Below are 17694 nucleotides of genomic sequence, written 5' to 3'. Positions count from 1 at the left end.
TATATCAAATGATGCATAGAAGATACAAAAATCTTCCTCTCCTCTCTTGCCTTGGAAATCATGTAGACGTCATGACATGCATAAATACTTGGTGCAGAAGCCATGCAAAGGAATTCGGCCCACATGATCCCTTGCTCGGTTTCTCACCTTCTCCTTTCTCCGTTGAGTGACTTCATGACTGTATTTGAACGGTTATGACGATAGCCTGCTCGTGGGTGGACGATGGAAACACTCTAGAGTTCAACTTCAACTAACCCACACATCAGTAGTACGAAAGCGAGTGCAATCGCAGCGAGCCTGAGCCAACTGCTTGTCTAATAAATGAAGCAAAACATTCTGGCGCCACAACCACTTATACCTCCAAAATCTCTCACGTATCCATGCATTTAATTGCTTGTTGGAAATCTAATCATGAGATCCGCCCCTTCCCCTTTCACTTCACTTCCCTCTCTTCTCTGTCTCTGTAATGGTTTCTCCCGGCAGCCACGTCTGAAATGGTTTATGGGGTCAGATACCTGCCATACCAGAAGTGGTCGATTGGAAATTATAGGGTGGTTTATGGGGTTCTGCCATTTCAATTTTCAATCATGGACAACTGTGTTCAAGATCTAGATCCCAATCGGACGGAAAATTACTATGAATGGGTGCCGGGGGGGGGGGGGGGGTTCTTCTTGACTTCTTTGGATCTTGACATATTTCGACAGAGTGAGTGATCTGACAATCACTCTCTGCCTTTAGTGCATGTCAGAGTGAGTAATGAAATCCTATATCCTAATATAAAAGCCTCGACTCTCTTTTCCTTGCAGCTGCAGTTGAGTTTAGAAGTTTACAGTTCTTGTCACTCTCCCCAACTCACCCTCTGCTTCTATTCCATGGCTACTTCTCTCAACCCTGAAGCACCAGAATTCGTCCCAGAAAATTCCATGGATGTCCCGAGAATCCTTCCTTACTCCCTTTACCAGCCTCCTCCCCAATCGCCCTACTTCTTCCCTTCTTTCCATCCGAGTTACTCGAGTCCTTTTCCGGTCATGGACGCCCTTCGACGTCCTCCTCATTCTCTTTCTGTCTACTGCAATAATTGTTTCTTTTACCTGAATAACTCCTGGGTGACCATTCCAGCACCGTCACCGGTGATCAGCGATATTACTTACTTGGCAACGACGGAGCAGGGCGACAGTACGAAGAAAGTAGGCAGGGAAAGTATCATAACTATGGTCAGGAAGGGGTTTAAGGGTCATGGTCTCCTGAGGAGAGGAGCTAAGAAAATTGGGACTAAAACCCTGGAGTGGAGACCTAAGTCGGTGAGCGAAGAAGACCGACCGGCTCAAAATTTGGAGTACAACTCGACGCAAAACCCTGCACAAAGTGAGGACACGGAGACCACACTTATGATTAAGAATATTCCGAACAAATTGAGGTAGATCTTCACTCTCTCTCTCTCTCTCATGTAATCGTTTTAAACCCATCTGTGTCTCTCCAATGTTTGGTGGACTAGCTAGTTTGTGCTTCCTTGTTCTTCAATCTACCTTTCTCCATCTGTGAATGGTTTCGCTTTTCTAATTTTCTTTAGTTTTTTTATACTATAGTGGTATCGAGAAGAAGATGCGTGAAAGAACTATTCATTAAGGGATGTTCGTATTTTTTCTTTCCCATAATTTTCCATGAAATGGATGCCGTTTGTTTAATTTCTACTGACTTGTCAGTTTTGATCATTTTGATTTCGTTTGTTTGAACTAGAGAACGAAATTCTGCTTCATTCACACGGTTCTGTATTATTTAGATGATTTTCCAAATGGGTTTCTGTTCATTTTGGGTTTTCAGTCGCAAGGAGATGTTGGATTTCCTTGACGAGCGTTGCTCAAAAGAGAGGCAGACGCTAATTTCGGAGAGAGCAGCAGAGGATGCTGGTATGTCCTTGGCATACGATTTCCTGTATCTACCCATGGATTTCAGGTATTATTTACTATTGAAATTCGTCCCGTTCATCCTCAGTTCCTCGTGATTCTTGATAAAGATTAAAACATGCTCTATACTGAAAATAAAGGATTATACGTTCGTTTAGTTGTATTTTTCTGTTAATGCATGCTTTCGCTGTTTGGTTGAACTGAGTGCAGGAGTAGGTGCAACAGGGGGTACGCATTCGTCAACTTTACAAGCGCAAGGGCGGCATCTATTCTGAAACAGTCAATAAATAACTACAAGTGGGACATTCTGGGTTCCAGGAAAATCTGTGAGATTACTTTCGCAAGGATACAGGTAAAGTCTTTTTGGTTGGAAGAATTTAAAAAGGTGGTGATCCCTACAAGAATTCTCTCTTATCCTTCGATCAATTGGCGTTTTTCACAGGGGAAGGATGCACTGATAAAGCATTTCAAGAATTCGACTTTCGTTTGCGACTCGGAGGAATTCCTCCCTGTCTGCTTCATCCCTGCTCGCGACGGCTCGGGGTGCTCGGTATTGTCATGCACGTTTGGCAATCGGATCGAACCATCCCAACAACAGATGAACGGCCACTTTTCTTAAGGTCGTCTGTAAATTAATATTCGTTTCGTCTCTCCGGTTATCGTCGGTCGTCCGTCATCTTTAGAGACTAGAACTAGTTTATGTAGATGCATGGGCTCACGGGCCACTGAAGTTAAGTCGCTTTATTAGATCAGAAATATAAGGGTTTTGGTTGAGGTGATTGTTTCTACTTTCTACTGTGTTGTCAGCCAATTACAAGGGGGTTGACCGTGGCACCTGGGCTGCCCTTGGGGCTTCCGCGCAGGTGATAGGGTCTACCCTCTAGTGTAGGGTCGTAATTAATTTTTACCATTTGTGCTATGCTAGACTCTTTAACTACGTAGTATTTGATGGTTAAGATGGTGCTATCTAAATGGAGGGTTGAAGTGTTCAGCACTTGTGAATTGTGGTTCTTTTTGTATGCTATATTCTATGGGCGATCTGCATGGGCCATGATGGTCCACTGAACCCAGGGCAAAATAAATTTGAGGCTACCCTAAAAAAATACACTGCTTTTGGTAGGGTACCCTATACTTTGACTCATGAAATGGAAAATAAAAATGGGCTTCTCTGCTTTATATCTGGTTCTGGGTCTGTGTCCGTTAGATGTTCATTCTTTTGGTAAGGTCAGGGTCCACCGGTGTCAATTGGACTGGATTTGGTCCAATCCAGTTCAATGAATATTTTTGGACCATTTTGGTCCGGTCCAATTTAACGTTTGGACTGCTCAATCTGTTCAAATTCATGTTAATTGGACTGGATTTGGTCCAATCCGATCCAGTCCAATGCGAGTCTATTACAAATGGATGTGGTCCAATCCAGTTCAATGAATATTTTTGAACCATTTTGGTCCGATCCATTTAATGTTTGGACCGCTCAATCTGCTCAAATTCATGTTAATTGGACTGGATTTGGTCCAATCCGATCCAGTCCAATGCGAGTCCATTACAAATGGATGTGGTCCAATCCAGTTCAATGAATATTTTTGAACCATTTTGGTCCTGTCCAATTTAATGTTTGGACCGCTCAATCTGTTCAAATTCCTGTTAATTTAGATTTGTTTCAACTCTGACCTTGTCCATGACAAATGTGTTCTTATCTTCTATCACTGTACCAGACGTTGTCTCAATCCAATTTAAATTCATTACGGAATCCAATGTCGTAGTGGTCCGTCCGGATTCATTTGTAGGGGTGATCATTTCAGTCCGGCCCGGGCTTGGGCTTGCGTTTTGTGTTTAGGCCTGGCCCAGCCCATGTCATGGTATTGAATATATTGATATGTAATATTTTATATATAAGTAATATTAGTTTGGAATCAGGCTTGGTTCGGCCCAGGCCCGTATAGACTTGAGTTAGGGTTTTTGTTTCAGGCCCAGAACCCTGGGCTGGGCCCCAGGTTTAAGCTATAGCCCTTATCATAAGTATAAAGCCTGTCCTGGCCCCTTGTAGAGCTGGGTTAGGGTTCATGTTTCAGATCCAGAACCCTGGATTGAGCCCGGGCCTAACCTATAGGCCTTGTCATAAGAGTAAAGCCCGGCCCATGATCACCTCTATCACCTCGTAAATTAGTAAAGATAAGAAAGATGACCGTGATCTATTATTTGAATGAACCTCCACTCCACATATTGGAACTCATTTTGTATTTTGATTTTTCAATTAAATAAAAAAAAGAAAAAGAAGATCGTGATCTATTATTTGAATGAATTTCCACTCTACATATGGTAACTCGTTTATTTTGTATTTTGATTTTGCAAAAATAAAAAAGAATGAAAGATGTACATGGGATCAAGGCAAATGGGCCTGGTGGGCTAAAAGAGGAGAATGATGAGGTGGTTTCCACGTGGCAACAAAAAGGGCTTAAAGCATTTTCTTAATTATGTTAATTAATTAAAGCTGCTGAAGTATGATATAATCTGTTGGGTAAATTAGTACATAGGCTTAGTCTGCGAGGACTGTAAATACAAATAATACAAGGTGAAAATGTAAGGCTCAGAAATGTCACCTACAAGATTAAGGTTTTATACTGTCGTCTGCAAATATTTGTTTTGTATTGTTGCCAAACTAAGCTTAATAGTTCAGTGTTCCTGTATGAATTATAAAAGTACAAAAAAAAAGAGTAAAGTGGCAGGTATTTCATAGTATTTGCTTCTCCAATATGGATGCCTTCTGAAGAGTGTAAATATAAATATATAGTGTAAATACATACAAAATAGTACAAATAAAAGGCTGTGTTTGATTGCAGTGCAAGTTTATTTGTACCAGTACAAATGCACGTGAGTGTAAATTTAATAAAATGTAAATTCTCCTTTAATTTTGCTTTGGATATTTCTTTATTCTGTTTTATGTCTTAATTTATTTTATTTGTACTACGATCAAACAAATTAAGTTGAAGTTTAAAATAAAAATGGGTCAAAATTTAAACTCGAATCATTTGCAGTGTCATGATTTTGCATAGTGCAAATTTAATGCTATGCATTCAACTAGTTATATTCTTTGGTTATAATGCATGCACTGAAATTGACAGATTTTACAAATTTTAAGGAATGTTTGTGCTTAAATGAAATGGAGATCAAGTTTATCCATTACTAACTGAAAAAAAAAAGCAAAAAAAAGAACTGAGATCGAGGTCAATTTTAAGGCATGCAAAATTAAATCAATTTTTTTTATTAAGGCTGCGTTTTGGCACGTCATTTTGCATTACTGTTTACAAGCCCAAAAGATTGAAAATCAGTCTATTTTTGTTTCTGTCAAAAGATAAAATGCTGAGAAGACGGCTTATTTTGGGCTTATTTGAGGAAGCTCCAAATAAAGTTTCTCGCATCTTTTGCGTTTTAATCTCACGTGAAAAGACATATATTTACTAAACATGCTTCGCATCTTTTGCATTTTAATCTCACGTAAAAAAACATGTATTTATTAAACATGCTTCAGGTTGTTCAAAATCTTCGTGCAAAAGCTCAATACGTCTTTTATATATCAGAATTAGAGGAAGATCTTCCAAATAACACGCCAAATGAGCCCTAAAACAATTTTACATATCCAAATACCAATCACCAAAATGCACTCTACATGAAAAATTTGCACTCTTCCCAAATAGAGCGGTTTAAATATTCAACGTGGACGAAGAATTTGGCCAGCCCACGTTAATATAATCTTCTTTTTCTATAATCAAAATGAATAAGAAAGTAATTTGATTGTTTTCAGGTTGCATTATTTCGGACAAATGGGACAATGGTAGAAAGAGATCGTCTTTGTTACTCTATTACTGAAACCAAAAGCGGAGTCAAATACATTACAACAATACAATCCAACTGGGCGATGAGAACATTCTTCAGAGATCCACAATCTCACGTATTGGATTTTGTTGCGCCCAGATGATCTCGTGCATTAAATGTGGGCTGATGTTTCTCGTTCTCTCTCTAATCATGAGATATCTGCTCTTTTCTTTTCCCTTTCCTTTTCTTCTCACGTCAGTCTCTGTACTCTGTGTCCTCTGTTAAAGTGTTCTTCTGTTTTGCCGCATTTATTTCCTTCCAAGAAAAAATTTAAAATAAAATTAATAAATAAATAAAGAAAGATAAGAATAATATCAGTTTATTATTCTAACCCGAAAAAGTAAACAAAAGATCAGGTTATTATTGAGGTGATTTTAGATTTTAAGCATAAATGATTACTTCACAAACCTGATTTTTAACGCTTTCCAGCAAAAATTCAAAAGAAAGAAAAATCCCCTTCTTTCACGTTTCCTTCAAAATTTTATGTACTCCGTACTAGAAAAGGCTTATGAAAACGAATGAGGCAAACAGAACTCTTTCACGTTTTCAATTTTGGTTTCCTTCAAAGATTTCATCTGCTCCGTACTCTCTCTCTCTCTCTCTCTCTCTGCAATTTGCAATTTGAATTTGCATTTACGAAGCTTCAGTTAACTGTCAACACTTTACACTGGGACAAACCCAGAATGGCTCCTCTAAATCCTGAGGCACCAGAGTTCGTTTCTAAGAATTCTGTGATTCCCAACATCTCTTTCGCTATCATTCCTTCTTGTTCCCTCTACCGACAAACTCCATATTCAACACCCTACTTCCTCTCTCCTCTTCACCACCATTACTTTACTTCTTTACCTGCAATGCCAACCTTTCCTCTCCCTTCCGGTGCCCCACCTCAATCGTATGTTCACTGCGTCGACGGAAGTTTCTTCTACAACTCTTCAACGAGCGCCGGGCCGTCTACAGCGCCGGAACAAGCTGTGGTCTCCGATTACATACATGGTGCAACTGTTCCTCCTAGACTCGCCCGAAGGGTGGTCCAAAATTGTAGGTTTCCGGATGGAGGAACCAGACAACAGCGAATTCGAGCTCATCAGAGGCAAGCCAAAGTTAAACAGACCTGGATACCCAAGTCGGAGTCGGTGAGTGAAGATCGCACATCGGCTAGCCCTAACTCAAGGTCTGATGTGGTCATCCATCCTCAACCTGTGGAAGGTGAAGGAGCAAAATCCACTCTCATGATAAGGAACATTCCCAGCAAATACAGGTATTCCAATGTTTTGCTCTCTCTCTCTCCCCCCCCCATTAGGGTTTTACGATTGAATCGTTTTTAGATTTCACAAAAATGTTTGCATGCATCAGGTCCCGTTTGGAAATTAAACTAGGGGAAATTTGGGAGAAAATGGGTTTTATTTTTTTCAACTTTTACCGTTTAGCCATTTTGGGTTTTTCACAGTAACCAACCTCTCTATCTTGTCAAAGTTGCTCTCCATAATTCTTTATCGTTTTCGAGTTTGACAGTCGGCAGATGTTGATGAGTTTTCTTGACGAGCATTGCATGAAGGAGAATGAGAAATTAAAGAGACCCGCAGGCGCAGAGGAGGATTCGCTGTTGGCTTTCGATTTCCTCTATCTGCCCATGGATTTCAAGTATTATTTGTTCTCATTGTATCATGTGATAATATTCCTTTTTCGTTGAATTCCTTTTTGTTTTTTGTTATGTTTTCGGTAATTTGATGAGCTGATGTATGGGTGCAGACGTAGGTTGAACAAGGGTTACGCCTTTGTTAACTTCACCAACGCTAACGCCGCATCTAGACTGCATGTCTCATTGAATAAGTACAAATGGGAAGTGTTCAAATCCCAGAAGATTTGTGAGATCGCCTACGCCAAAATCCAGGTGATTATTACGACGGAAACTTTAAGATGAAAAGACCCCCCCAGAAAGCCAAATCCATGCGTTTCGTAGCTCTCTCTCCCACGCGTCTGGATCTCTTCCCTGTCTAATGATTTTCCTCCCTTTCCTCCTTGCTCTGATAGGGTAGTGATGCTCTGATAAAGCATTTTCAGAAGTCGACGTTCGTGTGCGACTCGGAAGATTACCTCCCCGTTCACTTCATCCCTGCGCGGGACGGCTCGGGCAGTTGGGTCTCGCAGCGCACAATCGGGAAACGAATCCACCCATCTCTCCAGATCGACAGCTAGCGATAACCATACAGATTTACAGTACTGAAGGATCTCATGAATGTCAAATTGTGACCATGTAGATTTAACATTTAAGTAGTGTTTTACAGTTCACACTGTGTAAGTAGTGTAGAGCCACACTCTTCTGAGAAGAAGAGGAAGAAGGAAGGTGGACCGCGGCACCTCGACGGACGGACCTAGACCATGCAGGTGGTGGGGTCGACCTTCCTAAAGTATGTGTGGCCGTGTGGGTTCTGGGTATGCAGGACAGCCGACGAGTTCTAACTTTTCGGCTCTGTTTGTTGCAATGATATATTACAGTAAGTACTGTCTTTTCTTGAAGGGCTTCATTTCCATGTAATCTGATCTTCTCGTTTTTGTTTTAGGGTCTAGATCTATAGAAGTAGTGAAGAAGTAGAAAGTAAGCTGGGCCTCTCGTTTAGCTTTGGAACTAGATGCCTGTAAAGTGTCAACTCCAAACTTGGTGGGTAATCCCTGGCTAATTATATTTCCTTGAAATTAATAAGATTTGGGGATGGTTGGACGATCGAACATCTGGAAGAGGAATCCATTGCATTCGATTCGAGGGTGCTAAATTGCTAATCCATTAATACCTTAATTATCATTACCTGTGGAGCAGTGGATGCAAAGAAATCGAGCTTTCAGTTGATGGAGTTCATCCGGAGCCATCTTAAAGGAGAGTGATATATCATGATGGTAATCCGAAATCAACTGCTAGCTTGAGATTTTAGGCTTAGCCACTCTCTCTCTCTCTCTCTCTGCGTGCGGCAACTAGATGTTAGCAAGGAAAGAGGCCTGTGCAGGATGTCTACAGGCTACAGCTACCTTTTAGGCTTTGGCTGTTGAACTCCTTGGCGCATAAGAACGGTTATAATATTGAGTGCCGACTATAAAAACCATGCATCTGATGATCTGAGCCAACCCTGAACCTTGAACGGTTATAATATTGATCCTTCATGGTTAATTTTCTACTGTTCCAGAGTTTATAACCTTAGGTAGGGAAATCTATAATGTCTGTCAAAGAAATTCGAGTTTATAACCCACCAATACGCGTTGAACACGTCACCAGAAATGGCTTAACAGGGCAGGTTAACCGGAATTAACGGAGTTATTCTGTTAACGGCCGTTTCCTTGGTTGGACCACGCACTAAAAGACGAAAAAAACCATGAAAATAATCTTCTAACAAGACTAGATCACCGACGTCTGACAAAATTATTCCGGCAAAAAAAGAACAGGCGGCTGGTGGCAGCAACATTCATTTGGTAAACTTTCGTGTCTAGAAGCCAGCGGGAACAGAAAATCAGACACTCTAATGCTAGAGTTGGCTCCATTCAATATCTGTGTTTCTCAACTTGATTAGGAGACTAATGTGCTGATTTGAAGCTTTAGTCGTTTGAAAGTAGAGGTTCCTTTTGATATCAAGCTTCTGTTGTTTGAGAAAGGGAGGTAAGGTACCTCTGGTTTTGCAATCGTTTAAAAGCAAAAGAAAAAAATAATAATAATAATTATAAGAGCTCAGTTTATAGGTGGAGGGTGATTTGACCCGACCCCTTGAGACGGTTAAACGTGGAGTAACAGTTCAGTACAACGGCTTGATCGCGACTAAGTAACAAGCCCGTAGGATAGCTTGTTATGTTACAATTCGCCACAGGATGAGCTCGCTATAGTGCGAACTCGAGGACTCCCGATGTACTGAAAGGGAATATTCTAAGACAAGTCTATCCCAGCTCGCGAGTTAGGATAACCAGCTCACTCCGATACTTAGGCAGAAAAATTGCCTCAAGGGCCACCACAAGAGGAATTTCCTCAATGTACCCCCAGGGTAGCTTGCTATAAAGTAGCTCGCAATAGGGTAGCTCGCTACAAGGTGGCTCGCTATTAAGCGATGCGGCGTTTTCAGGAACATTCTATCTAACAAGACCGTACTCGTCAGACTGCACCACGTCTCTTGACTGGCGGCGCAGTCCCAGCCAGCCCGATAGACTGCACCCACGTCTCTCGACAGGTGGTGGCGTGTCTGTCCTTCCGGGACGTGTCACTCATCCGATTGGGTAGTACTTTGCAATGGTTATCTGCGCAGCCCTGACAGATAATGGCTGCGACAGAGGTCCAGTGGCGGTTACGCCCGATTTGACAAGAACGCTCATATTTAAGAGCCCCATGGTCGAAGGGGAAAAGGTATCTTGAACATATATGAACTTTATCTTGAGCTAATCTCGAACATTCAGTGATCCAGCGCGACCTACACTCTTATCCTTCCTCGCACTCTTTGTTACTTTCTCCAGCGTTCTAACTTAAGCATTGAAGTATTCCCACCGGGCAAGTCCCCCGGGAATCCTTCACCGTCTTCTTCTCAGGTATCGTCCGTCGCCAGGTAGAAGCCAGTCAGCTGGCAGCTAGGAGTGCCCGGATTGTGCAGCATCATTTGGCGCCGTTTGTGGGAAACGCTTCAAAAAAGCCTTCCTCTAAGTTTCTACAATTTCTCTCTGAGAACTTAGCATTCATGGCCTCCTCCAGCAAACTCGGACGTGGTGCCAACCAGAACGCTTCTAGGGAGCACCCCCAGCTCCCCATTGTCTGTATCGGATAGTTCATCGTCCCCCTCTCTGTGGACAGAATCCCCAGCTTGAACGTGCCTCTCACAGTGGCACCCGTGAACGCTCCACTCCCTTCCACGGTTGGAGCGACCTTTGCTGAACCTTCGGTTGTGCCCCCAGTGACCAACCAAAACCAGTTGGAAGACCTAGTGCAATGCATGCGAGCCATGCAAGCTCAAATGCAGCAGTTCCAGCAATTTCAACTCTACCAGCAACAAGTGCTGCATCAGGTCTCTCAGTACCAGTATCAGCAGCAGTTCCCTTCCTTATCTCAGCCCTAACAACCGCTTCCCCCTCGACACTCGGCCACGAAGCAAACCAAGCCCTTCCGTCGGAGCGAACGACCTCGCCGGGGAGAGGCCTCTCAGGCACAGAATCCTTCCACAAGCCCGGCCTCGTCCCATGGCAGAAAGGAGAGGCCAGCCACCCCCGCCTCGCAGCCTGTGGGCAGGTCGGGGGCCTCCCAGCCAGTCAAACCCGCATCATGCCAACACTCTCAGTTCGAGCTCCAGCTCACGGAAAACCTGTTTGAGGTCCTAACCGTAGACTACAAGCAGGGCCCTTCGGTTTAGAGCTACCATCAGCAGTCCGAGCCCATCGAGCTCGGTAACACTGAAGCAAGAAACACCAACGCCGAGCTGATGAAGCAGCAGTGGAGATGCAGACGAGCTCGCCGAACTACTATTCGCGTCTTGCCCGAGCTCAGAGGTAAGAAGGAGGTAAGCTCAGATGAAGTAAAAGCTACTCCTCTCCTCTCAGTTCCTTCCCCGCTATCGCCAGAACTTCTCGCTGTCCCCATGCCAAGGGACTTCAAGCTCCCTCCCCTGGATAAGTATGATGGATCATTCGATCCGAATGATCATGTGGATGGCTTTCAGTCCCAGATGCACTTGGCAAGAGCTAGTGAATCCTGCATGTGTGTGGCTTTCTCCACCACCTTCAAAGGGGTAGCCCGCACATCGTACCGAAACCTCGCGCCCAGATCGATAAGAAGTTGGGCGCAGTTTGTGCAAGTCTTCGCCTCGCACTTTGTCACTAGCAAAAGGTGCCCAAGAACTCAAGAAAGCCTCCTCGGCATAGTTCAAAAGGAAGGAGAGTCCATCCGGAGTTACATCAAGCGGTTCAATGACGCTTGTTTACAAATACCCGATCTGGACCTTGCAGTTCGTCTCACCGTGGCCAAGTGAGGTATTACCCATAAAGAATTCAAGTGGCACGTGGTTGTCAATCAGCCTAAGACCGTAACCGAGTTCCTTAAGCTCACGGATCGGTTTATAGGGATGGAGGAAGAGATCAACCAGAAGGGCGAGTAGGCCCATGAGAAAAGGAAAAGGGAAGTCGAGCCCCTTACTCAAGGGGATAGCAAGAAAAAGAAGGATCCAACTCGGGGGGGGGGGGGCAAAGCCAAATCAACCCTTCCAAGCTCCAGCAGCAGAAAGGAACTACACGCCCCTCAGCGCAAAGTGGGCCGAGATCCTCATGGCGATCAAGGACGCCCTGTATGTGAAGTGGCCACCCAGGCTGAGGGCAGATCCTAATATAAGGAACAAAAGTTTGTATTGTAGTTTTCATAAAGACCACGGTCACAACACCGAGAATTGTAAAAACCTCCGCGATGAGATAGAGGAGCTCATCCGTCGCGGGTATTTGAGAAATTTTGTACAAAATAATCATAATAATAAAGTAGGTTGGCAGGGGAGTAGAGTAGAGATGCTCCCAAATCCAGCAGGTAGGCAGAACCACCGTAGAAGCAGCCCCCTAAAGAGAGACCAGTTCGGGGGACCATTCGCGTGATTGTTGGAGGTTCGATTGTAGCGGGCTGCACCTCAGCCGTAACTCGGGCATCAGCTTGCGAGGCCGTCAGGGAAGAGCAGAACCCCCCGAAGCGGTTAAGGATGGAAGACCCGATCTTCTTCACGGAGGATGACGCACACGGGGTCCACTACCCCCATGATGACGCGCTTGTCATAAAGGTAAAGATCAACAAATTTGAAGTCAGGCGTGTCCTCGTCGACTCGGGTAGCTCAGCAAATATTCTCTTCAAAGCAGCCTTCGACCAACTTCAGCTCTAGGAGAGCGACCTGAAGCCCACGAACACTCCCCTGGTAGGCTTCAGCGGAGAGGAAGTCAGGCCCCTGGGAAGGATTACAGTACCTGTGGAAGTCGGCACTTGGCCTAGCATAGTGAGGCTCAACCACGATTTCTTAGTGGTCGCAACCCCCTCCCCGTACAATGCCAAAGTAGGTTGGCCGATCACCCATGCCTTACGAGCTGTGGTTTCCACTTACTACTTGGCCATGAAATTTCCCACGGACTTCGGAATCGGGATAGCGCGAGGTGACCAGCTTGAGTCTCACAAATGCTACGTTGCCGCCCTCATAGGGAAAGCCAAGGTGACCGACGACCTTGAGCTGGAGCGACCTCGAGTTAGAGCGACTTACGGAGCAGTGCGAGGAGCGAGCTACGCCCACGGAAGAGACCGTCTCCATCCTAGCATCGGTAGAGGACCCAACCCGGACACTTCAGATCGGTGCTTCCTTTGAGGAGCCTCTGCGATCTAAACTGGTACGCTTCTTACTTGAAGATTTAGATATTTTTGCATGGTCCGCGGTAGAAATGCCCGGCATAGACCCCAGCATTATAACTCATAAGCTTAATACTGATCCTGTAGTTAGACCCGTTAGACAAATGAAACGCAACCTAGCCCGAGAGCGATGGAGGGCAGTCGACGAGGAGGTTGGGAAGCTCCTCGTAGCCAATTTTATCAGGAAAGTCCACTACCCGAGCTAGGTGGCCAACCCCGTTCTGGTAAAAAAGGCTAACGGTAAATGGCGCATGTGCGTCGACTACACCGACCTGAACCGAGCTTGCCCAAAAGACTTCTTCCCACTCCCCAGGATCGACCGCCTAGTGGACGCGACCTCGGGGCATGAGTTGCTGAGTTTCCTAGACGCCTATTCGGGCTACAACCAGATCAGGATGAACCTGGCTGATGAAGAAAAGACTGCCTTCATAACCGAGCTTGGCCTGTACTACTACAAGGTCAATCCCTTTGGGCTAAAAAATGTCGGGGCAAACATTAAAAGACTTGTAAATAAGTTGTTTGAGCCATTTTTTGGCGGAAAAATAGAATGTTATGTAGACGACATGGTCATCAAAACCTAGTTTTCACGTGATTTAATACAAGACTTGAATTCAGTTTTTGAAATTCTGCGTAGATTTAACATGAAATTGAACCCGAATAAGTGTGCCTTTGGTGTCACCTTGAGTAAGTTCCTGGGGTACATCGTTAATCGGTGCGGCATTGAGGCTAACCAGGACAAAGTATAGGCCATCATAGACATGAGACCACCCCGAAAAATGAAGGAGGTTCAGAGGCTGAATGGCCAAATAGCTGCCCTAAGCCACTTCATGTCCAAGTCGGCAGACCACTGCCTACCTTTTTTTAAAGCAATTAAAAGCAAAGGGTTTGAATGGACCTAAGATTGCCAGCTCGCGTTCGACGAGCTCAAAAATTACCTCGCTAGCATACCAGTCTTAACCCGGCCCTAGGAGGGCAATGTTTTAGAGCTGTACCTCTCGGCAAGCGACGAAGTGGTCAACTCGGTACTAATAAAAGAGGTAGGTCGGGTCCAATGACCTATCTACTATGTTACTAAGGTGTTGCAGGGAGCAAAGACGAGATATCCAGAGATAGAAAAGTTGGCCTATACACTAGTTATTGCAGCTCGAAAGCTCCATTCGTACTTCCAAGCTCATACTGTTGTCGCCATCACCAACAAACCTCTGAGGCAAATCCTACTCAAGCCCGAGGTCTCTAGTCGACTGACGAAGTGGGCCGTTGAGCTCAGCGAGTACAACCTCCAATACAAGCCGCGAACTACTATCAAGGCCCAAGCCTTAGCAGACTTCGTTGCGGAATGCACTTTTAGCTCCGAAGTCCCTAGGCCGGTTGAGCACGAGGCCGCCAATTCGGGCAAGCCCGAAGCTTCCAGGCCAGTTGAGTTTGAGCACCGTGATGTAGCAACCAGTGCGGCATCTCTCCTAGTTAGGCCAAGCGCGAAATAGGATGAGGAGCCCTGGATCATTCACGTAGATGGCTCCTAAAACCGGCATGGTAGCGAAGCCGGAATCATTTTGTACGGCCCAAGCGGCGCAAAACTGGAGTACGCACTATGCTTTGAGTTCGCGGCGTCCAACAATGAAGCGGAGTACGAGGCATTAATAGCCGGGCTGGCTCTAGCCAAAGAAGTGAAAGGTAAGCATATCGTCATCTACAGCGATTCTCAGCTCATGGTCAATCAAGTCACAAGCGAATACGAAGCTCGCGAACCAACTATGATTGCCTAGTTGGCCAAAGTAAGAGAGGCTCTGCTCAATTTCCAGTCACACTTCATCAAGCAAATCCCAAGGTTGGAGAACGCTGAGGCCGACACCCAATCCCAGTTAGCCAGCACTAGTGTTAATACCATGAGAACCATGTACATAGAGAACCTGCCTCGGCCTAACATTCTCGAGGGGGCAGAGGAGGTCGCTCCTGTCGCTCAAGCAGAGCTGAGCTGGATTGACCCGCTTGCGAGCTTCCTACTACACGAGACCCTCCCTATAGACCGCAATGCTGCTAGAAGGGTAGAGCGTCAGGCGGCCAAATACGTCATGATAGACGAACGGCTGTACCGAATATCCTGCATGCTCCCCTATTTGCGTTGTTTGGACACTTGGGGGGCAAGGCCCTCGCCCAAAAAGCGCTACGACAAGGGTACTACTGGCCAACAATGAAAACAAATGTTATTGAGCTCGTCAGAAAGTGTGACAAGTGCCAGAAGCATGCCAATATCTACCATCAGCCCGCTGTCGACCTTAAGTATCTCACCAGCTTGTGGCCTTTCGCACAATGGGGCATCAATATACTCGGACCGTTTCCACCAGCGACAGGCCAAAGGAAGTTCTTGGTGGTAACAGTTGATTATTTCACCAAGTTTGTAAAAGCTTAACCTCTCGTGGCAATCACAACTCGAAACGTACAAAACTTCTTTTGGAAAAATATAGTGTGCTGCTTTGGGGTTCCTCGGGTACTGATTTCTAATAACGGTAAGCAGTTCGAAGACATTAAATTCCAGAACTAGTGCCAAGACATGGGAATCCGACAGAACTTCACTTCAGTCGCACACCCTCAAGCAAACAGTCGAGAAGAAGTTATGAACAGAGCTATCCTCCGTGGACTGAAGGCATGGTTAGACCGCGCTAAAGGACTATGGGCAGACGAGCTACCCAGTGTTCTATGGGCTTATCAAACCACAATAAAGACCGCCACAGGAGAGACCCCCTTCAACCTCACCTACGGAACTGAAGCATTCATCCTAGCCGAGATCGAGGTTCCCTCGCTACGACTAGAAGCGTATGATGACATGGCAAACGAAGACGAGCTACATACCAACCTCGACCTACTCAACGAAATAAGGGACCTCGCATATATCACGACCGCAGCCTACCAGCAAAGAGTAGCTTGGTACTATAACGCTAGGGTCAAGAAGCGGAACCTCCATGTCGGCGACCTGGTCCTTCGTAAAGTTATGGTACCTGAGCCTGGTGTTGGCAAGCTCGGACCGAATTGGGAAGGACCCTACCGAGTGAAACAGGTGCTTGGGAAAGGAACATACGAGCTCGAAACCCTAGATGGGAAACAAGTAACTCGGGCGTGGAATATTGTCAACTTATGGCAGTATTACCTTTAACTACTAAGTAGACCATGAGTCACTCTCAGAGCCTAAGGGCCAAAATGCCGAGCTAGCATTGACCTCGGCACGATAAGACCCAGTCGCCTCTATGGCATGAGCGAACTACTGAGTAGACTACGAGTCACTCTCTGAGCTTAAGGGCCAAAATTCCGAGCTAACATTGACCTCGACACGATAAGACCCAGTCGCCTATATGGCATGGGCGAACTACTGAGTAGGCCACGAGTCACTCTAAGATCCTAAGGGCCAAAATGCCGAGCTAACGCAGACCTCGACGTGATAAGACCTAGTCGCCTCCATGGCATGGGCGAACTCCAAGGGTGGACTATACGTCACCACCTTAGCCTAAGGGCTAAAACGTTGAGCTAACTAAGACCTTGGCACTGTGAAGGTCCTAATCGCTTCATTGGCAAAGGCTAAGTATTAGTACCAAAGGCGTAGGCAGCTCGGGTGTGAATCCTGTGAAGCATAGCTCATCTTGGTATACTGGTTGAACCCAACAAGGAATGACATGTGAGCATATAGTTCGGCAAAACATGGTAACTATTTCGGGGTATACTATAAAAATACCTCAAGCACCAAGGGACAGCTCGGGGTAACAACTACCGAAAAATCCTACTTCGGGTATGTAGCTCTAATTGCTCGAGTGATAAAATCGCTTCGGTAGAGAGTAAAGAGCACACCATACTTAGTGGAAAAAGAGAACATTTCATTATATAAACAAAAAACCTGGCTTAATAGCCCGGGAAGAGTTCAGCAAAAACAAGTTAAAAGTAGGGCCCAACTGCCCAAGAGAGAGATATTTTAAACCGGGTTCTTATACCCGAGAACCACTAGAATCCATTCAGAGAAGAAAACAGAAGAGCAACCGGCCTCAAGGATCCACCACCTCCCACATCATCATCATCCTCCGGAGAGTCAGACTCCTCCTCCGCTAGTTTCGCCTTCTCTGGATCCAGACCCTTCATTGTTATGCCATCGAGGTTGAGCCCGGAGAACTTCTTTTAGAACAGCCAGCGGCAGAATTTGAATCTAGAGCAGTAGGAGCTCGAGCCATACTCCACTTGGAGGTCATGGTACTCCTGGGAGTCCTTGAAGTACCACACCGCCTTAACCGGCTCGGCCTCCACCATGGTGTCGAAGTTCCGAGTTCAGTCCTGAAGCGTGGACTCCAAGTCTTGATCATGCTGGGGAAGAAGCTCCCTCTCCGATGCCACCCTCGATGACTTCTCCTGGTAGCGAGCACCCTCCTCAGATAGTCGGGCAATTTGCGCCTCCTGGTCCTGGATGAGCAGTTCCTGGGCCTCGCTCCCCTTTCGAGCTTGAAGGGCTTCACCTCGGGCCCGGTCGAGCTCGCCCTGGAGCTTCTGCACGGTTGACCTCTA

The 17694-nt window shown here is 45.4% G+C and overlaps 1 protein-coding gene across 1 annotated transcript; it reads left to right on the top strand.

Moving 5' to 3' along the window:
• Positions 1–679: 679 nt before the first annotated feature.
• Positions 680–2803, top strand: LOC104602088 (uncharacterized). The gene is made up of 4 exons (XM_010265654.2): positions 680–1417; positions 1822–1953; positions 2115–2256; positions 2347–2803. The coding sequence occupies exons 1-4, from the start codon at positions 873–875 to the stop codon at positions 2521–2523; spliced, it is 996 nt and encodes a 331-aa protein (XP_010263956.1). The 5' UTR covers positions 680–872; the 3' UTR covers positions 2524–2803.
• Positions 2804–17694: the final 14891 nt, after the last annotated feature.

Source organism: Nelumbo nucifera, chromosome 6 (assembly GCF_055504915.1).
Source record: "Nelumbo nucifera cultivar China Antique chromosome 6, China Antique-T2T, whole genome shotgun sequence".
NCBI classification, from domain to species: Eukaryota; Viridiplantae; Streptophyta; class Magnoliopsida; order Proteales; family Nelumbonaceae; genus Nelumbo; species Nelumbo nucifera.
The sequence above is the reverse complement of the archived record's forward strand: the minus strand, read 5'-3'. Positions and strand labels throughout refer to the sequence as shown.